Source organism: Dermacentor variabilis, chromosome 1, assembly GCF_050947875.1.
Source record: "Dermacentor variabilis isolate Ectoservices chromosome 1, ASM5094787v1, whole genome shotgun sequence".
In the NCBI taxonomy this organism is placed as follows: domain Eukaryota; kingdom Metazoa; phylum Arthropoda; class Arachnida; order Ixodida; family Ixodidae; genus Dermacentor; species Dermacentor variabilis.
Window position 1 is genome coordinate 126,582,299 of NC_134568.1, and position 27,543 is coordinate 126,609,841.

The 27,543-nt window shown below is 44.0% G+C and overlaps 1 protein-coding gene across 1 annotated transcript in view; it reads right to left on the bottom strand.

Moving 5' to 3' along the window:
• The window catches only part of LOC142571979 (tachykinin-like peptides receptor 99D), a 93,814-nt gene that overhangs the window by 29,015 nt on the left and 37,256 nt on the right, over window positions 1–27,543 (bottom strand). Inside the window, exon 2 of the mRNA XM_075680746.1 lies at window positions 22,090–22,190. Coding sequence (XP_075536861.1) covers window positions 22,090–22,190 — 101 coding nt within the window. The remainder of the gene's footprint in view (window positions 1–22,089; window positions 22,191–27,543) is intronic.

Genomic DNA, 27,543 nt, shown 5'->3' on the forward strand with positions numbered 1-27,543 from the left:
TTCGCAATACGTGTACTAATCTCAAGTAATCTTTTTTTTATTTCCTTCTTTGACTTGCATACCTCCTGATATGTTTAACTGATGTTTTTTACCTTGTCATGTTCTTATGCTGCGGTTTTTGCAATCACCTATATATATGTTCTTCGTTTTAATAAAAATTTCGTTGAGAGTTAGCGCTCGTCTGTCTGCTCCTTTCTGTGTCCGTGTTCACTTCGCGCTACAAGCCAAGATCTTGTTCCACGAAAAGCCCTCAGCCCGCCCTTCACCTAGCAGCCGGAGCGAAGAAGAAAGGGGGGGGGGGGCAACGAAGAACGAATTAGGTGTCGCCGGCTGATTTCTTTCCCCAGATCCCAAACCAGTTTCTTCGGAGGCGGAGTTACTGCGGGTTATGGCGAGCATGGGCGTGCTATCTCCACGGAGTCGACGATGGTGATCTGCTGCTGGGCAGTCTTCAGGTTCCCTAGTCGACTCGCCTAGGGAAGACGACGGCATTAAAAGCGAAGACTTTTCGCGAGTGAGGACAGAGGGTCCTGATGTGAACTGAGACGTTTAACTTGCTGCTGCATACAGTGGGCTTCCGTACTGGAGCCGTGTAACTAATCTAAATAAATCCTTTTCTCTTCATTTTCTACAACCTTACGTATAGTAGTCGATGGGCTTGGTGCATTTCATGCCCTGAACGCCACCCTAGCCGCAACAGTCCATAGTTCCTGGTCACATCTACAAAATATGGTGAACCTTTGCTGTAGACGCTCGAACCGAACCATTTGAACTGGTCATGCGGTCAGGAGGCGTACGTTGGGCCCGAGGTCCCCATGAGGGAAGACATGTATAAAAGATGTTGCAGCTTAGTATCTCCGGAGAAAGACACAAAAACGAATCTTCCGTGTTGTCCCTATCACCAGAACCAACTTTCCTGAATTTACACTTGATCACATTTTGGTCTAAATGCTATACAGTGTTAGCAGTACTTCAAGGTCGAATATAGGGGCCATGGTTTATAAGACATTTCATGGTGGGATTTGATAGATTGCTGGCGCTTGAAAAAATGCATCATAATTTTTTTATAAATACTTTTAACCAAGTTCTGGCTGACGGAACATTCAAGCAAGTTTTTGCGGAGTGGTTTTCGAGTTCCCTCTTTATGCACAGTAGAGCGGCTAGCTCGCGATTGAAGCTTTATGCAGGCGTTCGGAGAAATTCTTGCGCATTGTGCACCGTGCCGATTACGTTAGGTGTCAAAGGCCGACCAATATTGCAACGACGAGACACCATAACTGAATTTGTTAATGTCGTTTCACTTGAAAGTCAGTGCCTGTCCTGCCTGCCCTTCTTGGCCGTCTACATTCTTTTTGCCTTATTTTTCAGTTTAAAAGTTTAAGTCACGCGCCAACTTGCACTGCGTTTTACTCAGAAAAAAAAAGAACGATCGACATAAACGAAGGTGTGAAAGTGCATCGTACCTTCGCCTGTGTTTCTTTCGTACTTTCAGTTGTGTCACTTGTTCCTTTTTTTACGTAAAACTCAGGGCAAAGGCTATTATGAAAGTGCATCTACTAGCCCCGCGCTATTTGCACAGCTGATTATGCACCAACTTGACTAACAACGATATTGGATGAGTGAATTCTATAATGCATTTTATTATCTTGTTCCAAACTGTATTAACCCACTCCTACAATAGGCCTTCTATGAAGTTGCAGCTTGTACAAAAAAAAAAAAGGGGGGGGAACAGCATGTTTTTCTCAGTTGTCTTATTTAATGCGGTGTTAAAAAATAAAGAAAATAGAAAGAATGAGTGCACTACCTTCGTCGCGCGCCTCTATATGTTCAACCATGATATCTAATTCTAAGGGCACTCCTGATTACAAAAGAAACGGGACGTCTTCAACTCAAGCAGCACTAATGATGGTTAGAGAGACGCCACTGATCATTTCTGAAGAGCGAGGAAGCAGAAGAAAGAAAGGTTGTGGCATTGATTGTCGCATCGCAAGTTTTATCGTCGGCATATAACGTTCACGCAGCGGCGTGAAAGCTCGGGTGGTTGGCTTCGTCGGTTCGAGTTCACAGTATGAAAAACGACGCTCGAAAGCGGGCATCCAACGAACAAAACAAACGCGTAGAAAGCTCTTCCTTCAAGGCAAGCACGCATGGTTTACAACTTAACAATGTTCGTAGTTTTTCACCTCAACGCCATCGTTTTTCAGGCCACGAATGATCAGACCCAGGCCTCTAAACAGCAATGTACTCGCGCGTAGGTTTATAGAGCTTTTAAACCAGCTTTGTTTCTTAAGCTGCAATATAACGGTACGGCCGAAGGACCTCTATCTTGAAAAACTTCATTTTCTTACCCCTCTAATGATGAAGCAAGGCAGCCGAGATTTGGTTGCTATCTGAAAAAAGAAAAGACTGCCCTATTCCCTGGTTACTGACACGCACTTCCGTCGACGCTCTGCCTCACCACGCCGCGGACATATCTACTTCATGCGTTTTGGTAGAAGTGAATCTTTGTCGTAAAATTGTACATAACAGCAACGCTTTGTTTTCTTTCATCTTTACTTTCGTTCTTTTTAGCCCCGGTGGCGACGTCCAGAGTGATGTGCAAGTCCGCCGGCGTCGGCAGCTTCGCGGAAGATTTATTGAACCCAGTGGGATGCGCTGGAGTTGACAAGCCACGGAAACAACAGTGACGTCAGCGGTGGCAGCTTAAGAAATATTCACTGCCGTAGAACCTGAAACCAGGAGTATTAGACGTAACCGGTGGGTTGCACAACAATGCGTAGATATATTTAAACGCGATCACGTTAACGGCGTCGTGTAGCAGGAAATACGGCGTCCGGTGTCGGACATCGCTTCGGCGAAACGAATTTCAAACTACGCCGACGCACCTTGTAAATAGGCGCCAGTAGTGATTATGAACCGCCAACGCGGTCCATAAACCACAGGGTTCCAGTAGTGGGGAAAAAAACCAGCAAACTCGGCAAAAATCCGGAGATACAGAAAAACACGTCCGAGCAGAACGACCAGTGGAAACGCCCCACTTTTCGATCTCTTGAACTGAGGAAAAGCATCAACTGGTTGCTCTTGTACGGTTCCGATGTGGTAGTGATAGAGAAACGTGGCTAAACCCCGATATCCACGACTCGGCGATAGTGCCATCATCCTAGGCACTGCTTCGCACAGATTGAGACGGTCGGAGTGCGGGTGTGGCCATCGCCCTTAAAAGAAAGCTGCCTTTCCAACAGGCAAATGGCATCGCTGGCCACGAATGTGTGTGGTGTAGGGTTCTTATTGATAACGTTTCCGTATTTAGTGGTGCTGTCTACCGGTGGCCGGGTGCTCCTGACGATTACCTTGTACAATTACAAAATTTTCTTCACAGCGGTGTGAATTAGTGAGCTAAAGCCATACTAACTGGGAGTTTTAATATGCCAGGAATAAAGTGGGGTAGTTTTGCAGTCGAAATAACTGAAGTTAAATTATGAGGTTTTACATGCCAAAACCACTTTCTGATTATGAGGCACACCGTAGGGGAGGACTCCGGAAATTTCGACCAGCTGGGGTTCTTTAACGTGCACCTAAATCTAAGTACATGGGTGTTTTCGCATTTCGCCCCTATCGAAATGCGGCCGCCGTGGCTGGGATTCGATCCCGTGACTTCGTGCTCAGCAGCCCAAAACCATAGCCACTGAGCAACCACGGCGGGTTGCAACTGAAGTCGAAGGTTCAGATATAATGTTCAGATATACAAAACGGTTATTCAGAATTTATAGTGACCGCAAGAAAGTTTGGAGTGAGATAAACGAAGTATTAAACAATCACAAGTGCAGGAACCACTCAGAAATCGCTGCACCCAATTCCCAAGCTAGCGGAACTCAATTAGCTAACACCATAACCACTTCTTCATTAAAGCTGGCAAGCCTACATTAGATCAAGCTCTCTTTAATGCTCCTGTATGCAACCTCATTACCACATTACCTAACTCTATTTCGTTGCTACCTGTGATCCCACAAGAAGAAGCTACCTACATTGGGAAAATAAAAAAACAATGTCTCAGCAGGCCATGACGACATCAAAGCGATACCATTGAAGTATGTGTTTGCATTAATATGCGAGGTTCTAGCGTATACTATAAATCCGATGTTCACAAGTGGTACGTTCCAAGATGAACTGAAGATTGCTCGTGTTTGTCCTATATATAAAGGAGGAAATAGAAATCAAATCATGAACTATCGTCCCATCTCCGTGTTATCAGTGTTATCGAAGCTATTCGAAGGAGCCATTAATAGTAGATTAGGAAAATTCTTTAGCGCTCATAACACTATTAAGCTCTCCCAGTATGGATTTTTGAAAAAGAAATTGTCTGAGCAAGCTTTACTCGCCGTTAAAGAAAAGATCATTCACAACATTGAATCCAGAGCATACACTCTCGGTCTGTTCTTAGACCTCCGGAAAGCTTTTGACTGCGTACAGCACGAAATTCTTTTGAGTAAACTGAACATTTACGGAATACGCGGAATAGCTCTAAACTTGCTGAAAAGTTACCTAAATAACAGAATACAATAGGTTAAATGGAATAATTTTGTTTCGAACCGTTTGCAGGAATCTATATTAGGTTCACTTTTGTTTTTATTGTATATAAACGACATCTGTAACATACCTGATCTCCAGATTTAGTTATGTACGCTGACGATGCAAATATTTTTTTCACATCACGTACTCTGCCGGAATTAGAAGCTATCGTGAATGCTTATTTAGTAAAATTGTACGCTTGGATGCAGGGGAATAAGTTTAGTTTAAACTTGTCAAAAACAAGGTACATAATTTTCAGACCTATTAATGCCTCTGTTCCTTACACACTTAACGTAATATACGCCAACACAAAACTGTAACAGGTAACAACTCAGAAGTTTCTTGGTGTCTGGTTTAATGAACATTTATTATGGAACACTCATATTTCAAAACTTCTTACGGACCTCAGTAAAACTGTTGGTTGTCTTTACCGGATCAGCGATCTCTTGCCCGTTTCCCTAAAAGTGTCCATATACTACGCACTATTTTTTCCAAATTGTCCTATTGTGCACTGGTCTGGGGCACTACAACAAAAAGTAATTTTCAGAAGTTATTGCTTTTACAAAAGAAGGCAGTGCGGTCTATTGAGGGTTACCATGGCAGGCCGGAAAACCTACCAACTTTACCACTCTATCATAAGCATAATTTACTTAAAGCAAACCATGTTTGCATATTTCGCCTGTTACAGTACATCCATAGTAATCGTTTGTATTCCGTTGCTCCAAACCGCCCTCCTACTAAATACCTCCTTCGGCAACACAGAAACTTGATCCCTAAAACGAGGACAAATTACGGCAAGCAAAAACTCAATTACCAGATTCCAGTCGTTCTCAATAACCCATCTTTAAGTGTCATGTTTGATCTCCCTAAGAACAAATTGAAAAAAGACATTAAAAAGTTACTAATCAGCACTGACTCAATATAATTTGTTTTCACTTTGTTTTCACTTAGCGAAGCATCTCTTGTTTATGGGTCAAGTTGTTTGTGTGTGTGTTTTCTTTAGCGACCTCACGCCATGTTTATACACTGCCTTTGTATCGAAAGTAATATTTCTCATGGTAATACTGTCGTTTGATGCAATGTATGTTGTTCACTATAATACTATATTAATACTTATTTCTGTGTTGCTCACTGCTGTATAGACTGTTTTGGGGAACTGTGACCTCGTCAGGCTTTACCGCCTTTTGTAGCAGTTCCGTCTTTCATCTTTGAAGGAAAATAAACTTCAACCTCAACCTCAACCTCAGATATAAGGTTTGGTTGCTCGTCGACACAGCTAGTGACGAAACTGACTCGCGTCCAAGGGTCATCACGTTCGGTGCTTGACCTTGCTTTTGTGTCCAGCTTTTCAACACTAGAAATAAATATTGAAAAAGGGATATCTGACCACAACCTCATTCTACTAACACTTCATGGCCTGGGTAGCTGCACATCGCATGCTGGTCGAACGACACGTATTTCAGTTAAAGATTATGGCACAGCGAACGATGAATGCGTTATCGACTTCCTTGAAGCATTGCAGAATGATTTTTTTTAATAAACCGTCAGGTGCATGTGGTTTATCTATGGCAGAAACTTAAAGATGGAATTGCGCATTGCGAATCAACCTTTATATCCACTAGGCTTAAAAAAACTAATCGGAAAACGCCGTGGATAACGAGAAATATAATCCACCTCAAAAGAAAAGTACAAAGGATGGGCAAAAATAAAAAACAAATCCGTTCTCTTCAACGAGCTCTCGAGCCAGTTAAATACGCAAATAAAGACTACCAGAGAGAATTTTTTTAAACACACTAACATACTTTATGACAGAACAGCCACACAAATTTTGGAAATATTTATCCAAACCAGACAGCCCTGGGACTAAAATGGAAATTTCAGGCAATTTCGTTGAAGATGCGCGTACTATTGCAAATGCTTTTAACACTTCCTTCCTGTCAATTTTTACGCGCATGCAGCCTTCGTATCGACCACTAACAAACAATGAATCCCGGATGCCAGACGTAACGATATCAGAACCTGGTGTTCTTAATCTACTTCTACAACTTGACGTTAAAAAGTCACATGGCCCGGACGATATGTCAAACACATTAAGATATTCGCCTTATCATTGGAAAGAGCGGTATTGCCTACTGACTGGTTGTGTGCGAAAGCTATACCGGTCCATAAAAGTGGTAACAAACAGCCGATATACACCTGCAGATCCATATATTTAGCAAACATATGCTGTAAGTTAATATAACATATCATAAATGAAGGGCTCATGAATCACTTGGAGGATGGCAACTTGCTTTACCCCAGTCAACATGGTTTTTGAAGGAGGCTTTCGACCACTTCGCAGCTCCTAGAAATTGCCCATGACTTTGCTACAGCTATTAATTCTCAACAGCAAACAGATGCAATATTTATTGATTTTTGTAACGCATTCTACCGCGTTCTACACTTTCTACTCGTAGAAAAACTAGAATAATATGGCTTTAATTCGAAAATTTTCTCTTGGATTGCGGCTTATCTCGCCAACCACGTGCAGTATGTCAGCTTTAATAATGCTGAATCTGATCGCGTTAAAGTGCTTTCTGGCGTACCACAGGGATCTGTACTAGGACCAACACTTTTCCTCATTTACGTTAAGGACATTTATACTTGCATAGAACCAGGTGTTACACTAAGACTCTTTGCAGACGACAATGTAATATACACTCAGGCTAATAAAGTGGAAGACCAAGTAAACCTTAACAAATACTTACAGCATATTGGCAACTGGTGTAATAAAAAGGGAACGCAAATTAACACCGATAAAAGAATGTGCACTATACGATTACTCATAGAAAAACACCTCTCCATTTTGAGTACAAGTTTTTCGGGACAGACATTAAGCGGGTGAATACTGTTAAGTACTTAGGAGTCATGTTAATTACACAGTCTTTAAAGTGGGATGTCCATATCGATCATATCTCTAGACGAGCATTTAAACAGCGAAGTATTTTAAGGGGTAAACTAGTTAATATGTCCTACCAGGTGAAATCAGCAGCGTACAAAACACTAATTAGACCCATCTTAGAACATGCAGCAATAGTTTGGAACCGGCACCAAAAGGACTCTACCAATTAACATGTTAGAAAAAATTCAAACCACGGCTCTTAGATTTGTTTATGCAAAGTATGCCAGGCAAGACAGCGTTACTGCGCTCCGTATGCAAGCCTGTGTCGCAACTCTGGCTAGCCGGCGTAAGCTAACCTGCCTAAAGTTTCTTTTTCTTCTTTCCCACAATTTAGTAAATATAAATAAAGACATACTAAAAAGATTTTGCGCCAAAACAACACACACAAGAAAGACGAGGACACCATGGGCCCTACTTCAACTGTTTAATGAGGGTGAAAGCAATCGACATATATAGCCCTCCAAAACACCGCGCACGCGTACAAGGCAACATGGAGTACAAAGTCTTATCAGAGTAGGCGCTATAGAACCTTCAGCTCAGCCTCGTAAAGGAAAACCGATGTGTCACTAACACAGTTCTGACCCGCTTTCTTGATGTAGAAGGCTTCCAAAGTTTAACGCGATGTCTGATACCTGCCTCTACCCAGAATCCTCGCATCTCGGAACCGTGGAAAACGATCAATGCAAGCCCTGCAGTAATCCACAAGTCGCTCACCTTCATTATTTTTCATACCTTTTCCATGCTCCCATAAGCCGGTCCTTCACACCACGCCCCGTCTGTCCAATGTAGGATTTCCCGCTGGACAGAGGAATTTAATATACGACGTTTGTGGCACACTTTACGAAACGCTGACCATGCTTCTGACAGCCAAGCATTTGGCTTTCGCAGGTTATGCAGCTGCTTAGCTGGGCAAGCTCTTTGAGAGCGGAGAACAGCACCGGTACATTATACCGGTTAGCCACTTCTTTCAGGCTGTGCGTGACCTTATGGATGTAGGGGACCACTATTGGCCGTGAAACATTGGAAGCCTTCTACATCAAGAAAGCGGGTCCGAACTGTGTTAGTGACACATCGATTTTCCTTTACGAGGCTGAGCGGAAGTTTCTATCGCGCCTACTCTCATAAGAATTTTTACTCCATGTTGCCTTGTACGCGTGCGCGTGCGCGGTGTTTCGGAGCGCTATATATGTCGAGTGCTTTCACCCGCATTAAACAGTTGAAGTAGCGCCCGTGGTGTCGTCGTCTTTCTTGTGTGTGTTGTTTTGGCGCAAAATCTTTTTAGTATGCAATATCACCAACCAGCCCAGCAGTTAACTCTTATGAATAAAGACGAATACTAGAAAAACTCGGAACTGTCACTCAAGTAGAAATAATCACGACAAATGTATACGCCCCTTCTTCCCACGCTGTAACACGTGTAAGTATTCCTTCTTTCCTTTAGCTGTCGAAATGTGGAATGACCTGCCGAATGGTGTTGTCAATGCTGAATCAGTTGACGCATTTTTGCCACTTCTGGAATCTTATTTCGAATTACTGCACTAAGCCGCTTGTGTTTGGTGCGCAAAAAAAAAAAAAAGAAACCAGAACAACGCATCGCGCATGTATTTACACACTCTTCTGTTCAAACGAATTTTCCTTTCTCTTCTTTTGTCTTGTCTCTCTTCATATTAGCTTTCGCACAGCGCATAACCTTTTATTACTGCATTTTTATTTTATCTTCAACATATTTAAAATTCTGATATATCCTTTGAAATATTCAGACGTATAGTCCAAATATTGCTTTATTGTTGTTGTATTCTATGCCTACAATGAATCATGCTTTTTTTTTTGTTCTACGTTAACATGGAGTCCTTGTACCTGATATGCCCTTTCCTGTATATGCCTAAATAGACTTACAGTATTGAATAAATAAATAAATAAATAAATAAATAAATAAATAAATAAATAAATAAATAAATAAATCAAGGCCAAGCTTAAGCGTTTTCCATTTTTGTTTTCTCTGTATGCGATTTGGAACAACTTCACTGAGAAAGCATATTGAGGTTTCGGTGTTGGTCGCCGTTCAATTCTTCTATGTGCCTGATTCGCAGTGCACCATAACAGCAATTAATTAATTTATGCTCATGAATAATTCTTTTTTTTTGCGGGACTTTCAGCAGATAAAACAAATAGTATTACGTTCGTGAATACGTGTAGCTATAATTGGGCGATATTCGGAGATCGGCATTCGTAATAGAAAATTCGTTTTGGTAATCTGAATAAATTTTTTTGCGTGAGCTGAGCTGAATACAGTCCCGCGATGCCGATGAGAAGATAAATGACATTAACTCTAGTCATATAATAAATGTGCAACTGTAATTCACCTGTAATACCATAATCCGTGAGAAGCCAGAATGACCAAATTTAGAGGAATTCATGAACATAGTAGCAGTAAGGTCCCCCGTAGGAATAATTTCAATTGAGAGACCACGATGTGCGCGCGTGCGCGCCTAACGTTAAAGCTAATTGCACAGAAAGAAATGAAGAGTGGTGGAGATGGACAAGTGAGATGAGAAATACCAAGTGTTATTTCGTTTAATTTTTTTGGTTTCTATATATGATGTTCAGGAGATGTACCCTTTTAAAGGCTAACTGCAACTAAACTTCACTTTGGCTATAACCTTTCTACAAATGAGTAGTAACATACCAAACAGTGAAGCAATCTTGGCAAAGCCGCAGTGTTGCAATTGTGTGTAGTTTTCTTGGTGGCAGCCTTTAAACAGCACCTCAGCAGACGAATGCGTGCACCTGGTGGTTGTCGCTATGACATAAGTCCCAGCAAACCACCCCTGAAAGCTTTCAGCGTCCCGCGGGCAGCCACGGCTACCGCCTTATCTTGGAGGTTATGTCGAGGAGCCGTGCGTAATAGGTCATGCGTCATTTCCGGCGAGCGGTAATGGCGGCATTCTTTACAGTTTCGGTATCGAAAGATGCTATTATTGCGAGCTTTTCATGATGCATTCGCTCTTAGTCCAAACGACAAAGTTTTGCGCGGAGAATTCGTGATATCTGCACTGTCTTAATCTATAGGCTCCTCACGTGCTCCAAAATATTGTAACAGTTGGCGTTTAAGTGGCGCCGGCTACACTTTTTCACGTAGATTTACGTCGAACGAAAGGCGACAGGAACGTAAAATCACATAACACAAACTCAATCTTAAAGCCAACTAAAGGTATTCACGCATTCAATAATAACCTCCGGCCAAGCGCACTAAAGACAGCACGAAACAAAACAGGCAGCATGAGTCACAGAAAGTCACATGAAGTCAGTCACAGAATCGCAGATAAAGTCAGGTCAAATAAAACACATACGTGCAGTGAGCTTAGTATTAATGACAATAGAAAATCTTAATATATGCCGAGGGTATCACTCGCTTTCAGTAATTTATCGCGGGCCACTGGCGCTTGCCTCAACAATAACATGTTGATCATCGACACAGGATCTTCATGATCACATATCAAGCGTATTTCAATGTTTTGTCGCGGACATTCTAGAAGATGTATATCCTCATCCACGTGGCCACAAGTGCATTGAGGATTATCAGCGAGGCAAATGTCACACAGACGTTGTTTCGTGAACGCAGTACTAAGCCGCAGACTTTGAACTATAACGTTTCTAAAGATGTCCTTGAATACAATGTGCAGGTCCAGAGGTTAACTCAAATGAGAAACAACCGATATACTACCCTACGTGGGGAAGACAGACATAAGGGAAAGCCAGAAAAGAAATCACACGCGGAAAAGAAAGCGCGCAGTTGTCGGAGTCGTTCACTTAAGTCACATGAGCATATACAAAGCTTAGTAGCGTGTTCATCGCCTTGACCGTATACACTGACACTGCAGAATATATTCGGTTCCCAAAGCAGCCGGGCGTCATGACGGGCTTGCATGATCCCGAGTAAAGGGGACCGCTTCTGTGCGTTGTAGCCATAGGACAACGGCAAAGAACATACATGACGGTTTCCCCACTGCTCTGTACAGACGTCGCAGGCAGTATACTCTCGGCCATTCTGCTGCGGAAAACAAAGTATTTCGTAATACATCAAGCCACAGTCGGAAGAAGTGTATCTGTTCGGTCGCTGTTTTTATGTGGTGCTCTGAGTTTTCTAGTTTTTTGGATAGTTACGGTTACCTTTGACGACGATTGATTAACAAGACATCGGGTGAAGATTCAACGAGCCAGGCGCCTTACAGGTACGACATTTCTTTTTTGAAGACCTGACTATTACCCTGCCGCTACGGTGGTCGGAAGCCGAGAACATCGTCACAAGCCTTATGCTCGTCCAAACGTAACAAGCCATATGAATGACGCTACGGGCCGTAATGAAAAGCCTGGAGCCTTGCAAGCATCACAAAGCTTCATAAAGCCGGCACGTTTGGTTCTCCCCAACTCAGAATCAACTTCAGCGAATTCAGGAATGATGGCTGATGGTGAAGCCGAGACCAAGAAACCTCGCCTAGAAGACGGCAAGTACGATGATAGAACATCGACTTATGAGCTAAGTGATGAAGAAGAGATGGGTGAAGATGCACCATTTACTGTGGTCACGTATAAGAAAAAGCGAGCCGAAGGCATTCCGGTTGTCTTTCGCCCAACAAGCGAAGGTACGACTTTTTGGCAAGTAAATCCAAACCGAGTGTCTGCCGAAATAGTTTCCGCTGGCAAAGAAAAAGTACAGTCTTTCAGGACGACCAGAGATGGAAGTTTCAGTGTCAGCGTTGCTTCCTTAGCATCGGCGAAACGCCTTTTGATGCTCTCAAGTGTAGGCGGCCTGGAAGTCAAGCCATTCATTCCAGAGTCGTACACGCGACACGTTGGGAAAGTAAAACATGTGCCTCTGCAGTACACAGACGAACAACTCCTAGACTTCTTGAAAGACGCAGGAGTTATATCGGCACGCAGACAGATAAGGTATTCCCGCCAAGAAGATGGAGCAGTGAAGTCATATCCACTTCACACGGTAATCCTGACTTTCAGAGACGACCGCCCTATTCCTGGAAGAATTTACTTGGGTTTCACCAGCCACCCTGTCGAGGAATACCTAGGACCCGCACTTCGCTGCTATAATTGCTAGAGATTTGGGCACATGGCGAAAACCTGCCGTAGCACACGTCGATGCAAAATCTGCTCAGAAGACCATGACCACAAGAAGTGCAAGTCACTTCTTCAACCTAAATGTGCAAACTGTGCGGGGAACCATGCCGCCTCCTTTTCAGGCTGCCCACAGAAGAAAGCAGCGGCACAAATGCGTCGACATGAACTAATTCGTGGAAGACAACCGCGACGCAATGAACCCGCACCAAACCTCGAGATTGTTCATCCAGTGCCAGATCACCCACCTCAGCGGGAACCGGAACCACCACAGCCAAGAGCACCAACAAGATATCCCTCCTCTAGAGAACAACCAACAGTGCAATCAAGTGACCAATCAAGAGGATCACAGTCAAGCGCCCAGTCTTATGCATCAGTGCTACGGAAACCCAGAGGACAACAGGCAGAAAGTAATACACAAGAAAGCTCCTGTACTCGCACACATTTCTCTCAGCGACCTTACGCATCTACTGCAGAAGTAACACCAGCTAATAGCGAACATGCCACAGCATCGGTGACACAACTGATTTTGCCAATGCTTTTCGCAGCTCTTAAGGCAATCCTATCTGCTTTGCCGGAAGCAAACAACCTACCAGAAGTAAAAGCCTTGTTGCCTCTAGAAGCATTGTTGTGTCAACAATCCGGGCCGAAACTGCGGCAGGCACTACATGAATAACCGCTACAAAAATGTCTCCATATTTCAGTGGAATGCCAACAGTCTTCGAAGAAAGTGCGCTGACTTTCGTAAACTGCTTGTGCAATACAACTTCCCAATACTTTGCATTCAAGAGGCGGGAATCACTGACGACTTTCGCCTCTCGAATTATGTGATATATAAGACTTCTCGTCAAGGTGCTGTTAGCAGAGTGCTCCTGTGCGTCAGAAAGGACCTACCATCTTATCAAATTCAGTCCAGTGATTCAGACTTCCCGGAATTCATCGCATGTAAAGTATCCTTTGGCAAGCTCTGTATAACAGTGATTAATCTATATCTACAACCTTCAAACCGGATTTCAGTAGAAGCGCTAGTGGATATCTTCAAAATAGCTCATTCTAATGTATTTATATGTGGGGACTTCAACGCGCACAACACCATCTGGGGCAGTGATCATTGTGATGCACGGGGTAACGTTATTGAGTGCGCCATAGACAAATGCAACTTGACTGTTTTAAACGATGGGTCGCCAACATTCCTTCGTGGATATAATTACTCAAGCTGCACAGATGTTACCCTGTGTTCACATGATCTAGTGAATGGTGTGGGATGGACAACAGATATGGAAACGCGCGGAAGTGATCATTTTCCCATCCTTGTTAACCACCCTAGCATGCACTATAATATCAGGCGTTACAGCAGACTAACCAACTGGCAAGCTTTTCGGTACCGCCTAACGGATCAAATTAACCAACATGCAACAGTGGAAAAATTTACAGAATTTTTGCAGGATAATATGAACATATGCACAAAGAAGGTCCCAATACCAAAAGATTATGCTGCAGTTGACGGAGAATTTGAACACCCAAGAGCCATCCGACGCGGATCCGAAAGAGCTTACCGACGGAGCGGAAGTTTAGAAGCATACAGAAACGCTCAGAAAATACACAATGTAATGCGCAGACGAATGGAAAGCTTAGGCAAACTGCGCTGGCGCGATTTCTGCGGCACGCTGTCTCCTCACAGGGCTGTCCCACGAATTTTTCTAGTAATTCGTTCTTTAAGCGGACCTGTAACACAAAGCTTCCCATTTCGTGCTCTCGCTGTAGCCCGGGACACGTGTGAAATAATAGTTGCAGATGAATTTTGTGAGCTTATTTCCAGATCTGCTTTTTCATCGCAATGCACAGAATTTGAAATTTCAGTAGAGTTGGCTAAGCGAAAAATTACTGCTTGCTACTGGGCCCAACATCCTCAATTAGATCATACTTTCACATTAAGCGAGCTTCAATGAGCAATTGCATCATTTCGCCAAAAGTCCGCTGCTGGGCCGGACGCCATTACGTACAATATGGTAAGAAACCTCGGACCGACAGGTACAAATGCTCTCTTAGACATCTATAATAACTTATGGATAGAGGAGACTGTACCTGACTCTTGGAAAGTCGCTCGAATCATACCAATGTTAAAACCTGGTAAGACGCCCTTGTGCCTTGAATCCTTCCGCGCCGTTAGTTTGACAAGTTGTTTATGCAAAGTAATGGAGAAAATGATTGACGCGCGACTTCACTGGTGGTGTAATGAAACGAAGGTGTTGTCCAACTACTTAGTAGGTTTTAGAAAACATAGATGCACAATAGATGCAATATTAGATATAGTAACCTGTGTGGAGCACGGGCGTGTACGTGGAAACATGACTATAGCAGTATTCCTAGACATCAAGAGGGCATTTGACACCGTTAGTCACGTTCATGTTCTGCTAAGCATGTTGGAACTTGGTCTGTCTGGCAGGTCCTTGCGATGGATTTCTGAATTTTTATCAGGTCGCAAAATATTTGTTCAGACGGGTGAAGGAAAGAGTGCTGAACATATTGTCAAACAGGGAGTACCACAGGGAAGCGTACTCAGCCCCTTCCTTTTTAACTGCGTCATGGCTGATTTAACGCGAAGACTGCCATCACAGTTAAAGTTTTCACTGTATGCAGATGATGTGTGTATTTGGACATCTGGGTCTAATGCTCAACTACTCCAGATGCCATTGCAAGACGGCATAAATATCATCAACCAATTTTTGAGAGAAAGAGGAATGGTACTATCACACGCAAAGACTGCTGTATTGCCCTTCACTCGGAGTCAGTTAAATAATTTCACTCTTAATCTGGAAGGACACCCTCTAATGATTGTCACACAGCATCGATTTCTTGGCATAATACTTTATAGGCAGCTATCCTGGGCACCCCACTTAAAAAAACTCGAAAACGATGTCAATGCCATAGTGACTGTACTTCGCAGACTTGCAGGCACATCATGGGGCGGATCAGTATCGTCCATGCTGACTGTTTACAATGCATTAATACGACAAAAAATTGCATATTCCGCGCCCATCTTACACGGACTTTCCCACACGTCAGAAGAGAGACTTCAAAGACTTTTAGCTAGAGGACTACGCCTATGTCTAGGAGTTCCACGAGCGACTTCGAGTTCTCTTGTAATAGCTGAGGCTCGCCAATCACCATTTCCAGTTATGCGAACTACAGAAACATGCCGGCATTATTTCCGTCTTCAAACCCAGCATAAAAACCACCCAGTGCCTCTAGACATAATGAAACGAGATAGAAGTTATGTTCATATAGAAATTCAAAAAATCTGAACATATTGCCAGGAAATGAATTTTGGAACTCAGGCATCGAATATCCTCCATGGCTGCTTACAGTTCCAAAAATCGAATTGTCAGTAGAAGGGATATTCAGCAAAAGAGACATGTTCATTCAAGCTGCTCAACAACTAGCACTATACCAGATATATATGCGGTATTCAGGATACACACACGTTTATACAGACGGCTCCAGTACAGCAACCTCTTCAACTTCATCATTCATTATACCGCACCTCAACAAACAAGAATCATTTAAGTTATCTCGTGCGACATCGTCCACAACGGCTGAACTGTTCGCAACCCAATGTGCGGTAAAATTTATATTGTCAGTAACAGAAGCGCAAAAATGGGTAATTTTCAGCGATTCACAGGCGGCTCTAACATCACTCTGCAGCACAAAGGGGAAAACATTCAGCGACAGTATAATATATGAAACACTTAAAAACCTCACAAAGGCAAGCGAAGCGAAACATGCAATAGCATTCCAGTGGATACCAGGGCATTGCAACATTCCTGGCAACACAGCAGCCGATGAAGCAGCACGACAAGCGCACCTGAAAGATGATACGGCTCCGCTCCCAATATCAAAGAATGAATTACGCTGCATTATAAGGACAACGTCTTTCAACATGTCTAGAAACACTTGGTTTGACCAGAATTCTAAGAGCTCTGACTTATATCATATTGATCCATTTATTGAATTCAAATTTTCATTGCAATTAGATAGAACTATGGAAACGCTTATTCATCGATTAAGGCTAGGTACTGCCTACACAAAGCATTTCTTACACAGAATTGGCCGAGTGGAAACCCCCGAATGTGATTGTGGATTTGTAGATGAAGATATATATCACCTCCTTCTAGATTGCCCACATCACGACACACCAAGATGCCGACTTAAATCAGCGCTAAGTAATTTAGACCGCAGACCTTTCAGTTTAAGGAAACTTTTGGGCCTTTGGCCAACAACGGCCTTGCAGAAGAACGCTTTAAAAGCACTAAAGACTTTTTTTGCAGACAGCGGCATCGTGGGACGTTATTAGTGCTTTCATTGTTCTGTTCATTTCAATGTCACTCTATATATCCATCTGTTTGGGAATTATGTTATGTTGACTGCTCTGTGGTGACTGTATGTGCTAATATATTAACACGATGTATATACCACCCGCTGACTAGACAATGTGTTATTAGGCGACAGTATCGTTTGTACTTTTGAGACTTTCGACTACATAGGTGTGGAGACATTTGCCATAGTCTTCCTGTGGAAACGTTGCTTTATAAGTCCTGGTGCTTGTGTGAAAAGATAATTTGATATGTAACCGTGAACCCTGAATGATGTGTGACGGAACCACCCAAGGGATAAGGAGTAGCCGGCGCCTTAAATTGCGCGCCAACATCTCCTTATATCATATCAATAAAAAGAAAAAAGGGCAAAGAGTCGCAGAGAATAGTCTAAAGTTTCGGAGACGGGCTGTGCCAGAAATAAGGCGTGTTCCACATTTGCCGTGTGTCGTCACACGCGAGCACGCGAGGTTTCGTCGTTGAACTCGTTCTTAACAGCGGGACAGGTTGCTGCAAGCCATGTGCATGAGGAGCTTCACCTAGCAACTACATCGGCATGTTCTTTGCCGATGGTGCTATAGCGACCTAGCGAAGTCACTGAAAAGTGTCGTCGTGTCCTTGCTTGACGACATGATGTACACGCTCTCGAATTTCCAGCACTATAGTTGGTCGTGTGGCCCCCGTCGTATAAGAAGGGTAGGCGACGCTACGGAGATGGCGTAGAATAACTAAAGGCTTAGATAGTAATAACTAATAACTTAAACTTAGATCGCATGCCTTGTGGCCTTGACACTCGCGATCGAGCTTGTCTACTCCGTATTCGGCTAAATGTCGCCAAAACAAAATATTTCCTATTTAAAATGAAACGGATAAGATCGCCACCGTGACCTACGTGCAACGTACGGGAAGACGTAGCCATACTAATGTGCTCTTCCGGCTTGCAGCCTACTCATATATATAAAAAAAAATAGCAGCTACATGGTTGACACTGATTATACAAACACACATTGATGAGTTTGTATGTTCGGTGTTGTGGTGTGTCTTGTCTTTTGTATAAAGTAGGATGCTAGGTGTGACGTCACGCAATTATCTGCAGGACTCATTAAGGATAATTTCTCACTCTCCACTTAGGGGAGGTTCCTGAAGAACCGAAGCGCGCTACGAAGGGCAGCATGCAAGCTCTGCAGTTGTTTGTAGTCAAAAAGCAGAAAAGGCAGTAAATGTTCACCTGACATATACTATACAAATATACACGCTTCGTAGTTACTTTGTAACATGTGATCAATCAGCAGCAGCTGACATGATGGCATCCGAAGAAAAGAAAACAAATAAAATAAAGTTGCGTGAGGCACACACATCCAAATCCGCTTTGTGACACCTACCATCGACTTAGCTGTTTCGTTTACTCATCAGCCATCTTATTAAGCTAGGCCACGTAAGCGACGTTACATCCAATGGGCCAGAACACGAGGCACTCAAAAGGTCCCAACGCAAAAAAAAAAGGATCAGGCGAACATTTAACAGAAACTGTTTAGAGGCAACCGAAATGAAGGGAATATATATATATATATATATATATATATATATATATATATATATATATATATATATATATATATATACGGGCCCAGTGTGCCCTCGTGAAAATTCAAAAATATGCAAAAATGCGCGCGTGCAGAAATTTACCGAAATATCGTTTCCGCCGCCAGAACGTCAAATGAAGGAAAAGCCCTTAATTTAATACAGTTTTAATAACTACGGTGTGTTAGTTTTTGGCTGCTTTATTAAGATTCTTGAGTAACCCGCAGACTCCAGTTAATGACTGCACACTCATCTGCTGCTCGGGGGTGGTATGTCCGAAAAAAAAATGCGGTTTATGAAATGAAAATTTAGCTACTGTTAGAACGAAGGCGCTTTCAATTTTTAAAACTTGTGAAAGTTTAGTGGTACATTCCTTCAGCTTTCACAATGCTACAGCTGTCTGGTATAGGCCAACTTTGTACACTTCCTTTACCGCTTTTTGATGCTGCCTCGGCCACAAAAGCTACATACTCTGTTGAGAGTGAAGTTCTTGTTCCACTTTTGCGAACTTTGCGAACAGTTTAGCGAACATCTTACACGAAAGCTGTTAGTCTCTAGCTGGTTGGGATTTTTCGGTTTGTGCTCACCCAAAAAACAGTACCGCAACCTCGCAGCCGCGGTCGCTCAGACACCTCAAACGGCATCTGGAAAATGGGATTGTTGTGTTTGAGTTTTCGCGTTACAGAATTATGTTATCTCGTATATTCGACTTACAATCCGATGCTATCATGTATGCAGCTTGCGTGTAAGCCGTGCTTTACAAATTTTCTGACACGTTTTACTTTGATCAATTCAATTATTTCAATAAGACACTGGCGCTAGGCGGAGGGCCTGCAAGAATGAGGATGTATGCTGCATTTCCGCAGCTGTGCGTGTGTGCGTGACGGTACAAATGGGCCATCTTGCCATTGGCTTAGATTGACATTACTTACGCTAAAATATATGCTCCTCTAGTCCCCTTGATCGTGCGTCAGCGATCGCTTTTATAAATATTTCATGACGACTCGTTAACACCCCCTACTACATGGCATGGTACAGCATGGTACAGCATGGACCAGCATGGTACAAATGGACCATCTTGCCATTGACTTAGATTGACATTACTTACGCTAAAATATATGCTCCCCTAGTCCCCTTGATCGTGCATCAACATTCGCTTTCAAAATTTTTCATGGCGACTCGTTAACGCCCCCTGCATGGCTGAATTTCTCATGGCTATACTTGACTCTATGCTTCAGGGACATTTGTGACAGCCCTGCACGCCTCCTTCAGGAGGCATATGTTGTTAGCAGTTGGTCAATAACTATCTCGTCAGCTTCTTGTCCATGGTCTGTAATTGCCTTCTTCAACCCTGTTGAATGAAGCTCTCACTACCCTACACTTCCCGGCCTAACTGAACATTTCTTGCCTTCTGGTCCGCATTCTTGAAACGCACACTCCTGTCATGCGCGACATACGTACATTTCAATGCCATATACTCGCGAATCTATTTGCGACTGCCTTCGCTGTTCCCGGTATGCTCAGAGGCCACAACTTCTGGGGTAACTTAGTTTGGTTCAGAAATCAAATAGTCCGAGAATGTTTTGCTTCTTCAGAAACAGAAACAGCTCCTGGTGCACCTGAAAGGGAAGGCGGCCGAAAAAAAAAAGCAATGATTATAAAGAGGCGCATGGTAGTGTAGAAGTAACAGTGTTAAGGGTTTGAGGAAATAAAAAGAATTGACTCGCCATCCCGGCCCTACGAAAGTGGATGTCCAGCGAAGCTGTTACAAAACCACCACTGGGTATGCAATGCTTAATTTATGGTCCGGATGCTTGTTCGTAGATCTTGTTCTTTATTGAAACGTATGCTGTTCTCTGTGTTCTATGAGTCATTTCCATGAATGCATGCACTGTTCGTTTCCCTTTGCTGAACACTTGTAGCCTCTGCCTTACGTCGAGTGAGCGATTGCATTTCTTTCCTTGCTTACGGGGGTAAGCCATTGCTGATGATGATAGATGCTTGTTTTGAGCTTGCTCTTTATTTAAACATACACTGTTCTGTAGATTGTATGCGTGATTACAATGAATGTATGCACTATTCGCTTCACTTTGCTGAGTGCTTGCAGCCTCTACAATACAAGGGGGATGAGCCATTGCATTTTTGCTTGCTTGGGGTGGGGGGGGGGGGGGCATGTGTCATCGCTGATGACGATAATTTCTGCTCAGGGGCGTACATGAAAAATACCGACCACCGAGAGGCTAACGGCTTCACTGTAAAACACTTTTGGTCACCTCTAGTTTTTCTAAATACGTATGAAATAGGAGTATACTTTTCATTTGATAGTGTTTCCAAAGGTTGTCTTGGCATTTTTTATTTCAACAACACTCGGTATTCACGTGGAAACTCTCATTCGTAAAGGAAAGTGGTTACTGAATTTTCATGGAGTGTGAAATATCCATTGGAATAAAAAGATACTACGCACTACATGACTTTTCTCGTCATTCTTCAGCCTGTTGAGTTCTATGAGAAATGCCACTAACTATGGATCGCCTTTTCTGCTCATTCTAGCGGTAAGTAATCGGTTAGAAATTCCACCACGCGTTAGCGCACAGTTGAGCAGCATCAGGTCCTTTTGTCTTCCCGGAAGAGAGAAAAAAGAAAAGAAAAGGCAGGGAGGTTAACCATAAAAAGTCCGGTTCGCTACTCTACACGCGGGAAAAGGCATTTAAAGAGATAGGAAAGGAAAAAAAAACGCCAGTATAGAAACCGGAATGGCCACAATTTGTCCCTGCGAAGGCTGCGAGGACCAAATTGGTCTCGTGCAGCGAGCATGCAGGGCCTTCTGAGGCCGCCATTGGAGCCCTGGACAAAGGGCCCCATCAGCCAGTCAAGCGTGTCCAAGCAGACCCTGACGGACTACCACAAAAGACCCTGTAAATAGAGGGCAATAAATGGGTTTTTTGATGCTGCTGCTGCCGCTGATGATCATTGCGAATGCGGCGTGCGTGTTGGCACGTGCAGTGCTCACAGCGATTGAAACGCAGTATTCGGACCGCATTGCCGCCGGTGCTTTTCGCGCTATTGGTGAGACCTGGGGGGCCGCTGAGGAGTAGAATGCAGTCGCAATGCGTCTCAAAGGCTCTCGCTTTCGTGTCATAGAAAAAATGCGTGATCTCGCGGGCTCCGGCGGCCACAGATGGCGCAAAAAGTGCCCGCAGCCGCGCTCACCGACTATCGCGTTTCAATCAATGAGCACATACGAGATGGCGGGTAGCCGTCAATTGGAGCCTTCTCCTTATCACTCTCTCTCTCTGTGTCTTTATTATGCGTTGTTTTCTTTTAGTTCGTTCAAGAAATTCAATTTCTTTATTTATTTGGTTTGAAGATGGTAGGACAGCCTGTACACGTACACCTAAAGGATGTAAAAGCTCTCTCTCGCTCTCTCGCTCTATCGCCAAATGTAACAACCGGGAAATCGTATCGTTCACAGATTGCTCTAGCTCAAAAACTTACGAGTTTATGGCAGGGTAAATCTCGGCGAGAAGATTGTACGTCTGGTAGGGCAGCCAGCACAGGGCGAAAGTGACGACCACGATCACCATCATCTTTATCACCTGCAGAGAAGAGAGGAGGTGCGCGGAGTTGTGAAATGGTAAAAAAAAGAACACAGAAAGGAGAGGGAATAAGCCGGCACAGAAGTAAAAAAAATAACAAGAAACGTTAAAAAAAGTACTTTCAACGGCGCTTTCGCGGCTTACGTAATAGTTTAGAGCCGCCGTTAGGCAAACCCTCGCTGACTCGGTCGGCGCACTTTACAGGCACTTCGGAAGGTCGAGGGAAAGGACAGTGCATTCGCACTGCCTGTGGAGCGTATATATGCATTGAGAAATAAAAATGTTTAAAAATAACTTCAAGCGACGCCATCAATTCTAACACGAGGCGGCCCGTCGACGATTCGTTCTTTCGCCGGGTATAACCATAAAGTCGCCCCTTTTGTCGATGGCCACGTACACACAGTGCGTGAATTACGCTTCGCGTTTTTTTTTTTCTTTCGCCCCTTTCGCGCCGTTTATGCGGCGTTGGAGGCGCCTATTTCCGGCGCTTTTGTCGGCTGCTAGCACGGCCTTCCTTCCCCCTCGCGCGGAAGTACGCTCTCGATCGAACGCGGGTCAAGCGGAAGCGAGGAAGCCGGAAAGAAAAAAGAAAGAAAGAAATTAAAGAGGAAATAGAAAACGGTGGAGAGCGCACGGGCTGTGCGGCAAACGATAGGATGCCTCCTTATCCGTCCATCGCTGACACGAAAAACGTTTCACATCGCATCTCTCAAACGGACTTCCGTATGCTATTGTTTTGCGCGAAGACACAGGAGAGCTGATAGCGCTGTTTGTCTTTTGAGCTAGGGGAAGGTTAGGCGGCAGCCGATTCCACACGACGGCGAATGTGGTAATCGCGTTCGGGCGTGAACCACAGTTTGGTGGTTCGGGACGCCTTTGCAAAGGGTTCCGGTTCGGGAAACCTCTGGGGCCGTCACCGCTCGCTTTCCACATCAGATATCCCAATGACCGTATCGGAAACGCCGACTGGCATATAAGGATTGATGTCTATGTGTTCCATCTGGCTTGCCGCAGGAGCGCACTTAGACAGCCTCAAGAGATGTTTAATGGTGATATTCGTTATCCCCGAAAGACACATGCCAAACATGTCTCTTTGAAACAGTCAAAATAAGAGCAACTATCGAAAGTGCTGCACTGATGTATTGGGAAATTGATTTTTTTTTCTTTTTTTTTCTTTTTTAATAGTACAGCTCTGGGCATAACTGTGAGATCGCCCTTGTCGGACAATTCCCTTCTTACTTGCTTTGCATTTCTTAGTAGGAACGTGTAACTTTATAGTGGAGCTGCCTGCCGTAGTAGCGTTGTGGCTTTGGTGATGCGTTGCTAAGCCCGAGGGCTCGGAATCAAATCCTGGCCGCGGCGGCCGCGTTTCGATGGGGGCGAAATGCAAAGACACCTGTGTACCTTGCATTGGGTGAACGTTAAACAATCCCAGTTGGTGAAAATTAATACGAAAAGTTGATGCATTTGCTGTGACATAGTTACTAGCGTGGACAAAACTACGGAAAAAAGGTGGGACAGGACAGAACGTTCTCTCACCTTTTTTTCCGTAGCCGTCTTGTTCGCGCTAGCAACTATGTCACAGAAAATGCATCAGCACCAACTAGCCCAACTTTCTGCGCTAATTAAATCGGAGTCCCCCAAAGCGGCGTGTCTTTTATTCGTACCATGGTTTTGGCACGTAAAACGCCAAAATTTATTAAATTAATTATGTTAGGGATGGGCAGTCTACCGATTAGTGTTCCGAGCGCTCAGTTGACACTTCAATCACGTTTTATTTTCTACCAACCCGGTGCGCTAGCCCAGTGACAACGACATAAATCTACTGAGCTCAAGGTCGCTGGTTGGATCCCCGAGGCCGAATTTCGATGGGTTTGTAGTTCAAGAACTATGGTGCACCTAATGCACGTAAAACCCAGGAGTTTAATTGATTTACTTCATTGCAAAGTCTTTCACCACAGTTAATCAGTTGCAGTCACACTAGCGAAATGCAACGATTAAGCAGCATCGGAATTTTGAGCCCAGGTGTGCGAAAATGTGCTTTTCGTGCTGGAGATTTTAGGTATAAGCAGCAAGATATTGAGCGCAGTCATTATACCTTCGTTCTCCGGAAGCATTCTTACAGAGCGCCAGCCGGAAAAGAGTCAACTTCCATTGCTAGGAAAGGAACGCGAGAAGGTAGCAGCTTTGAAACGCTTTCTTCCACAGTGTCGATGACCTGACAGTGACGACGACTGTCTGATGTAGGTCGTGCGAACCTCTGCTTCTTCAGACGCTCGGCATGTGCTGGAATCTCGGAAGGGGGGCGCTGAATTTCGGCACGCAACGCCGATGTAATTGGAGTACCAAAAAGAAACTCTTTAATTGAGGAACTGAGTCTTCGCGCAGACCGGATTCTTCGCCCTTTGCCTCATATGAGGTCTCTCTTTCCTCCTCTGTTTGCCTCCCTGACAGCATTCAGCGACTTCTTGTGTGCACGTGCTCATCGCCCCCCTCAGGCTCCGGAAGGCCGCTAACCGCAACCGCTATCTTGACAAACAAAACGGGTATTGGTAAAGAGAATACAGCAGTAAATATTATTTTGAATGATTATTTTTGGGTAGAAATTGCAACTGCGCAGTATGAAGAAGGAGGGGGGGGGGGAGAGGATGAATTATGGGCAGGCAGGTTAACCAGGATTTTGCCCAGTTGGCTACCCTGCACTGGCGTAAGCGGGAAAAGGGAGGAAAAGATAGAAGGCGATTTATGCGAATGCCCGGGCACTTCGATTCGAGCATTAGTTTTTTTTTTTTTTTTTTTTATAATCGTTACTGAATGTGCGTCGAAAAATCCATTGGGCGCTCCATGCAATTTCATCCACTACAGCGGTGCGCAATAAATACTTTTCAGCAAGATTATATTTTGAATACCAACGCGTTTTGCTGCGCATATTGTGATCGGATATCTGAATAGTGCCCCTTGCCGCGGCAATTTGCGCTATATTCACGCCACCTGATTACTGACTGGCTTCGTCTGCACAACATGGATGCGCACGCCTTAATTATTTAATAACCGTACGAGCCTAACTTTATTATTTCGATATTTAGCCCGTTGTGAGCGTTGTACGTGTAATGTTTCGTGCGCGCAATCTCCACCCCTTCAGCTAACCTAGCTGTGGAGCAGCGCCATGGCGCTATTGAAATACATTTGTTAAGTATAAAGGCGAAGGGGTGGGGGTTACCAAGAAGCTGGCTAATGCATAGCAAACAGAAGGTTGTTGCTTAATAAAAGATGAGACTATGGGAAAATAGGTCACAGAAGGCCCGTGTATTCCAATCATCAAATGTAAACTCCGGCGACTAGGTATGCAGTAAAAAGAAAAACAAAGGAAAACAGGGCGTAAAATGCAATAATAAAAAATAATGGGAGAATTGAGCATCACTTAAATTAAGCGTAACGTGCTATAGGTACAATATACATGATCAGAGCGCGATGTATCAGCTACATGCGAACGTCCAGTAAACTCAGGTTACCAAAACAGTAAGGATTTTCAAGGGCAATATTGGGAGTCTGCTTGACGGCGTCAGTTTCTTTCTTTCTTTCTTTCTTTCTTTCTTTCTTTCTTTCTTTCTTTCTTTCTTTCTTTCTTTCTTTCTTTCTTTCTTTCCATAACGTTTTGGTTGTGTTAATGTCCACTTGTGTGCAAGTTAGGTGTAAGGTTCTCTTTATGCACGACAACGTGGGTCCATTGTTCATGGTCTGTGCCATTCATGGAAGAAGAATGTAGGATGGTGTTGGTGGGCACGCTTATGCTTGATTCCCGGTTGGCTCCCGCCGCCTCCATTCCTTTCGCTGCTGACTATGCCGCTGCCTCTGGCAACTAGTACACTCAAAATTAAAGGTGTTAACCATAAATAAGAAGAAACGTGACACACACGCTTTTATGAGCACCCTTTCGAGCTTTTTAGAGCGCAGATCTTAGGCCCCCGTTCCTGCGGCGAGCGTCGGCGTTTTCCCTCGTAACCGAGCGAACGAGCACAGCAGCAGATGAAAGCGAACGCGGAGCCCAAAGGGAGATGAAAGAAGAGAGAGCGAGGAAGAAAGCGAAGGAGGCTACAATGAAAGCATGAAGTGGAAAGCGGAGGAGGAAAGTATGGCCAAAGAGTAATGAGGAAATCAGAGAGAGAGAGAGAGATCAAAGGAAGGCAGGGATGTTAACCAGTCAAGAGCCCGGTTGTATATCCTGCCCTGGGGGAAGGGATAAGGGGTATAGAAAGAAGGCAGAGAAAAAGAGAGATGAGACGCCCACGAACAGCACTACAGAGTCAAAAGCGCTCACACAAGCCAGACATTCTCAGGAAGCGCAAAAATGCCTTTAGTGCCTTCTGAGCTGATGATTGGTGGGGGCGGTGTTCTAGTATTGTCCGTTTACTCAGAAGACGCTTATCTAGTTTCCTCAATGCGTTGGACATAAAGAAGCAGAGTGCCGCACGAGACAACCTACAGTATTTGTAATCTGTTCGTATGCGCGACGTGAACTGTGCAGTACTTTCTGGAAGCCAAGTGGGCACCACCGATTGCACTGGAACCTTCGACGAGTCATGCATAAAAGCCGACGGCTTGATCCGCAGATCAGATTTTCGACGATCGCCGACTCTGCTCTCCGCTATCGTTCCGCTTGAGTGTTACATGTTTTGCAACGCTTCGCTCCGTTTTTAACGTGCCGCACGAGACAGATTTCCGCGCTGGACATTATACCCCGAAAAGAAAACACGTATAAAGCTGTGTTCAAATTTCGCGTTAAGGAGCATCATAATCATCCGTGATTTTTTTTTTCTAGCGACTTCTGATTCGTTTATGTGGACACAACGATGATGATAGCTTTTTGCGGATTATGAACAGACAAGTCGGCAAGCAAAAGAGACCATAATAGATAGTGCTGCTACTTTGTATATATTTCCTGCGAACGAAGGACGACTTGCGTCGTCTAGTTGTGGCCTTCACTGAGCACCGCAGCATGGTTAGATTAAAAAAAAACTGCATTCCTTTTTTAAATGCACGGATATTTTTTTCTTCTTTCTTTTTGCACTTGCAGCCGTTTTCGTGGTCGATGATCGGACTCGGCAAGAAGTACGTTCGTTCATACGCTCTCTATCTCTCTCTCCTTCGCTATCTCACACATTTGCCCTTTTCCTGGCTCTCGCTCGCTCTCTCACTGCCTCAGTTTCAAATGTTTCAGCTTGCTCTTCCTTCGTTGGTTCGTTCGGGCTATTCGCTTACATTGACAATCATCGTCGATGGTTTCCGCACAATGTTTTTTTAATCGAAGTCTTTTGTTTTTCTACACATGCTTGGATGTACCGACTTACCTTCC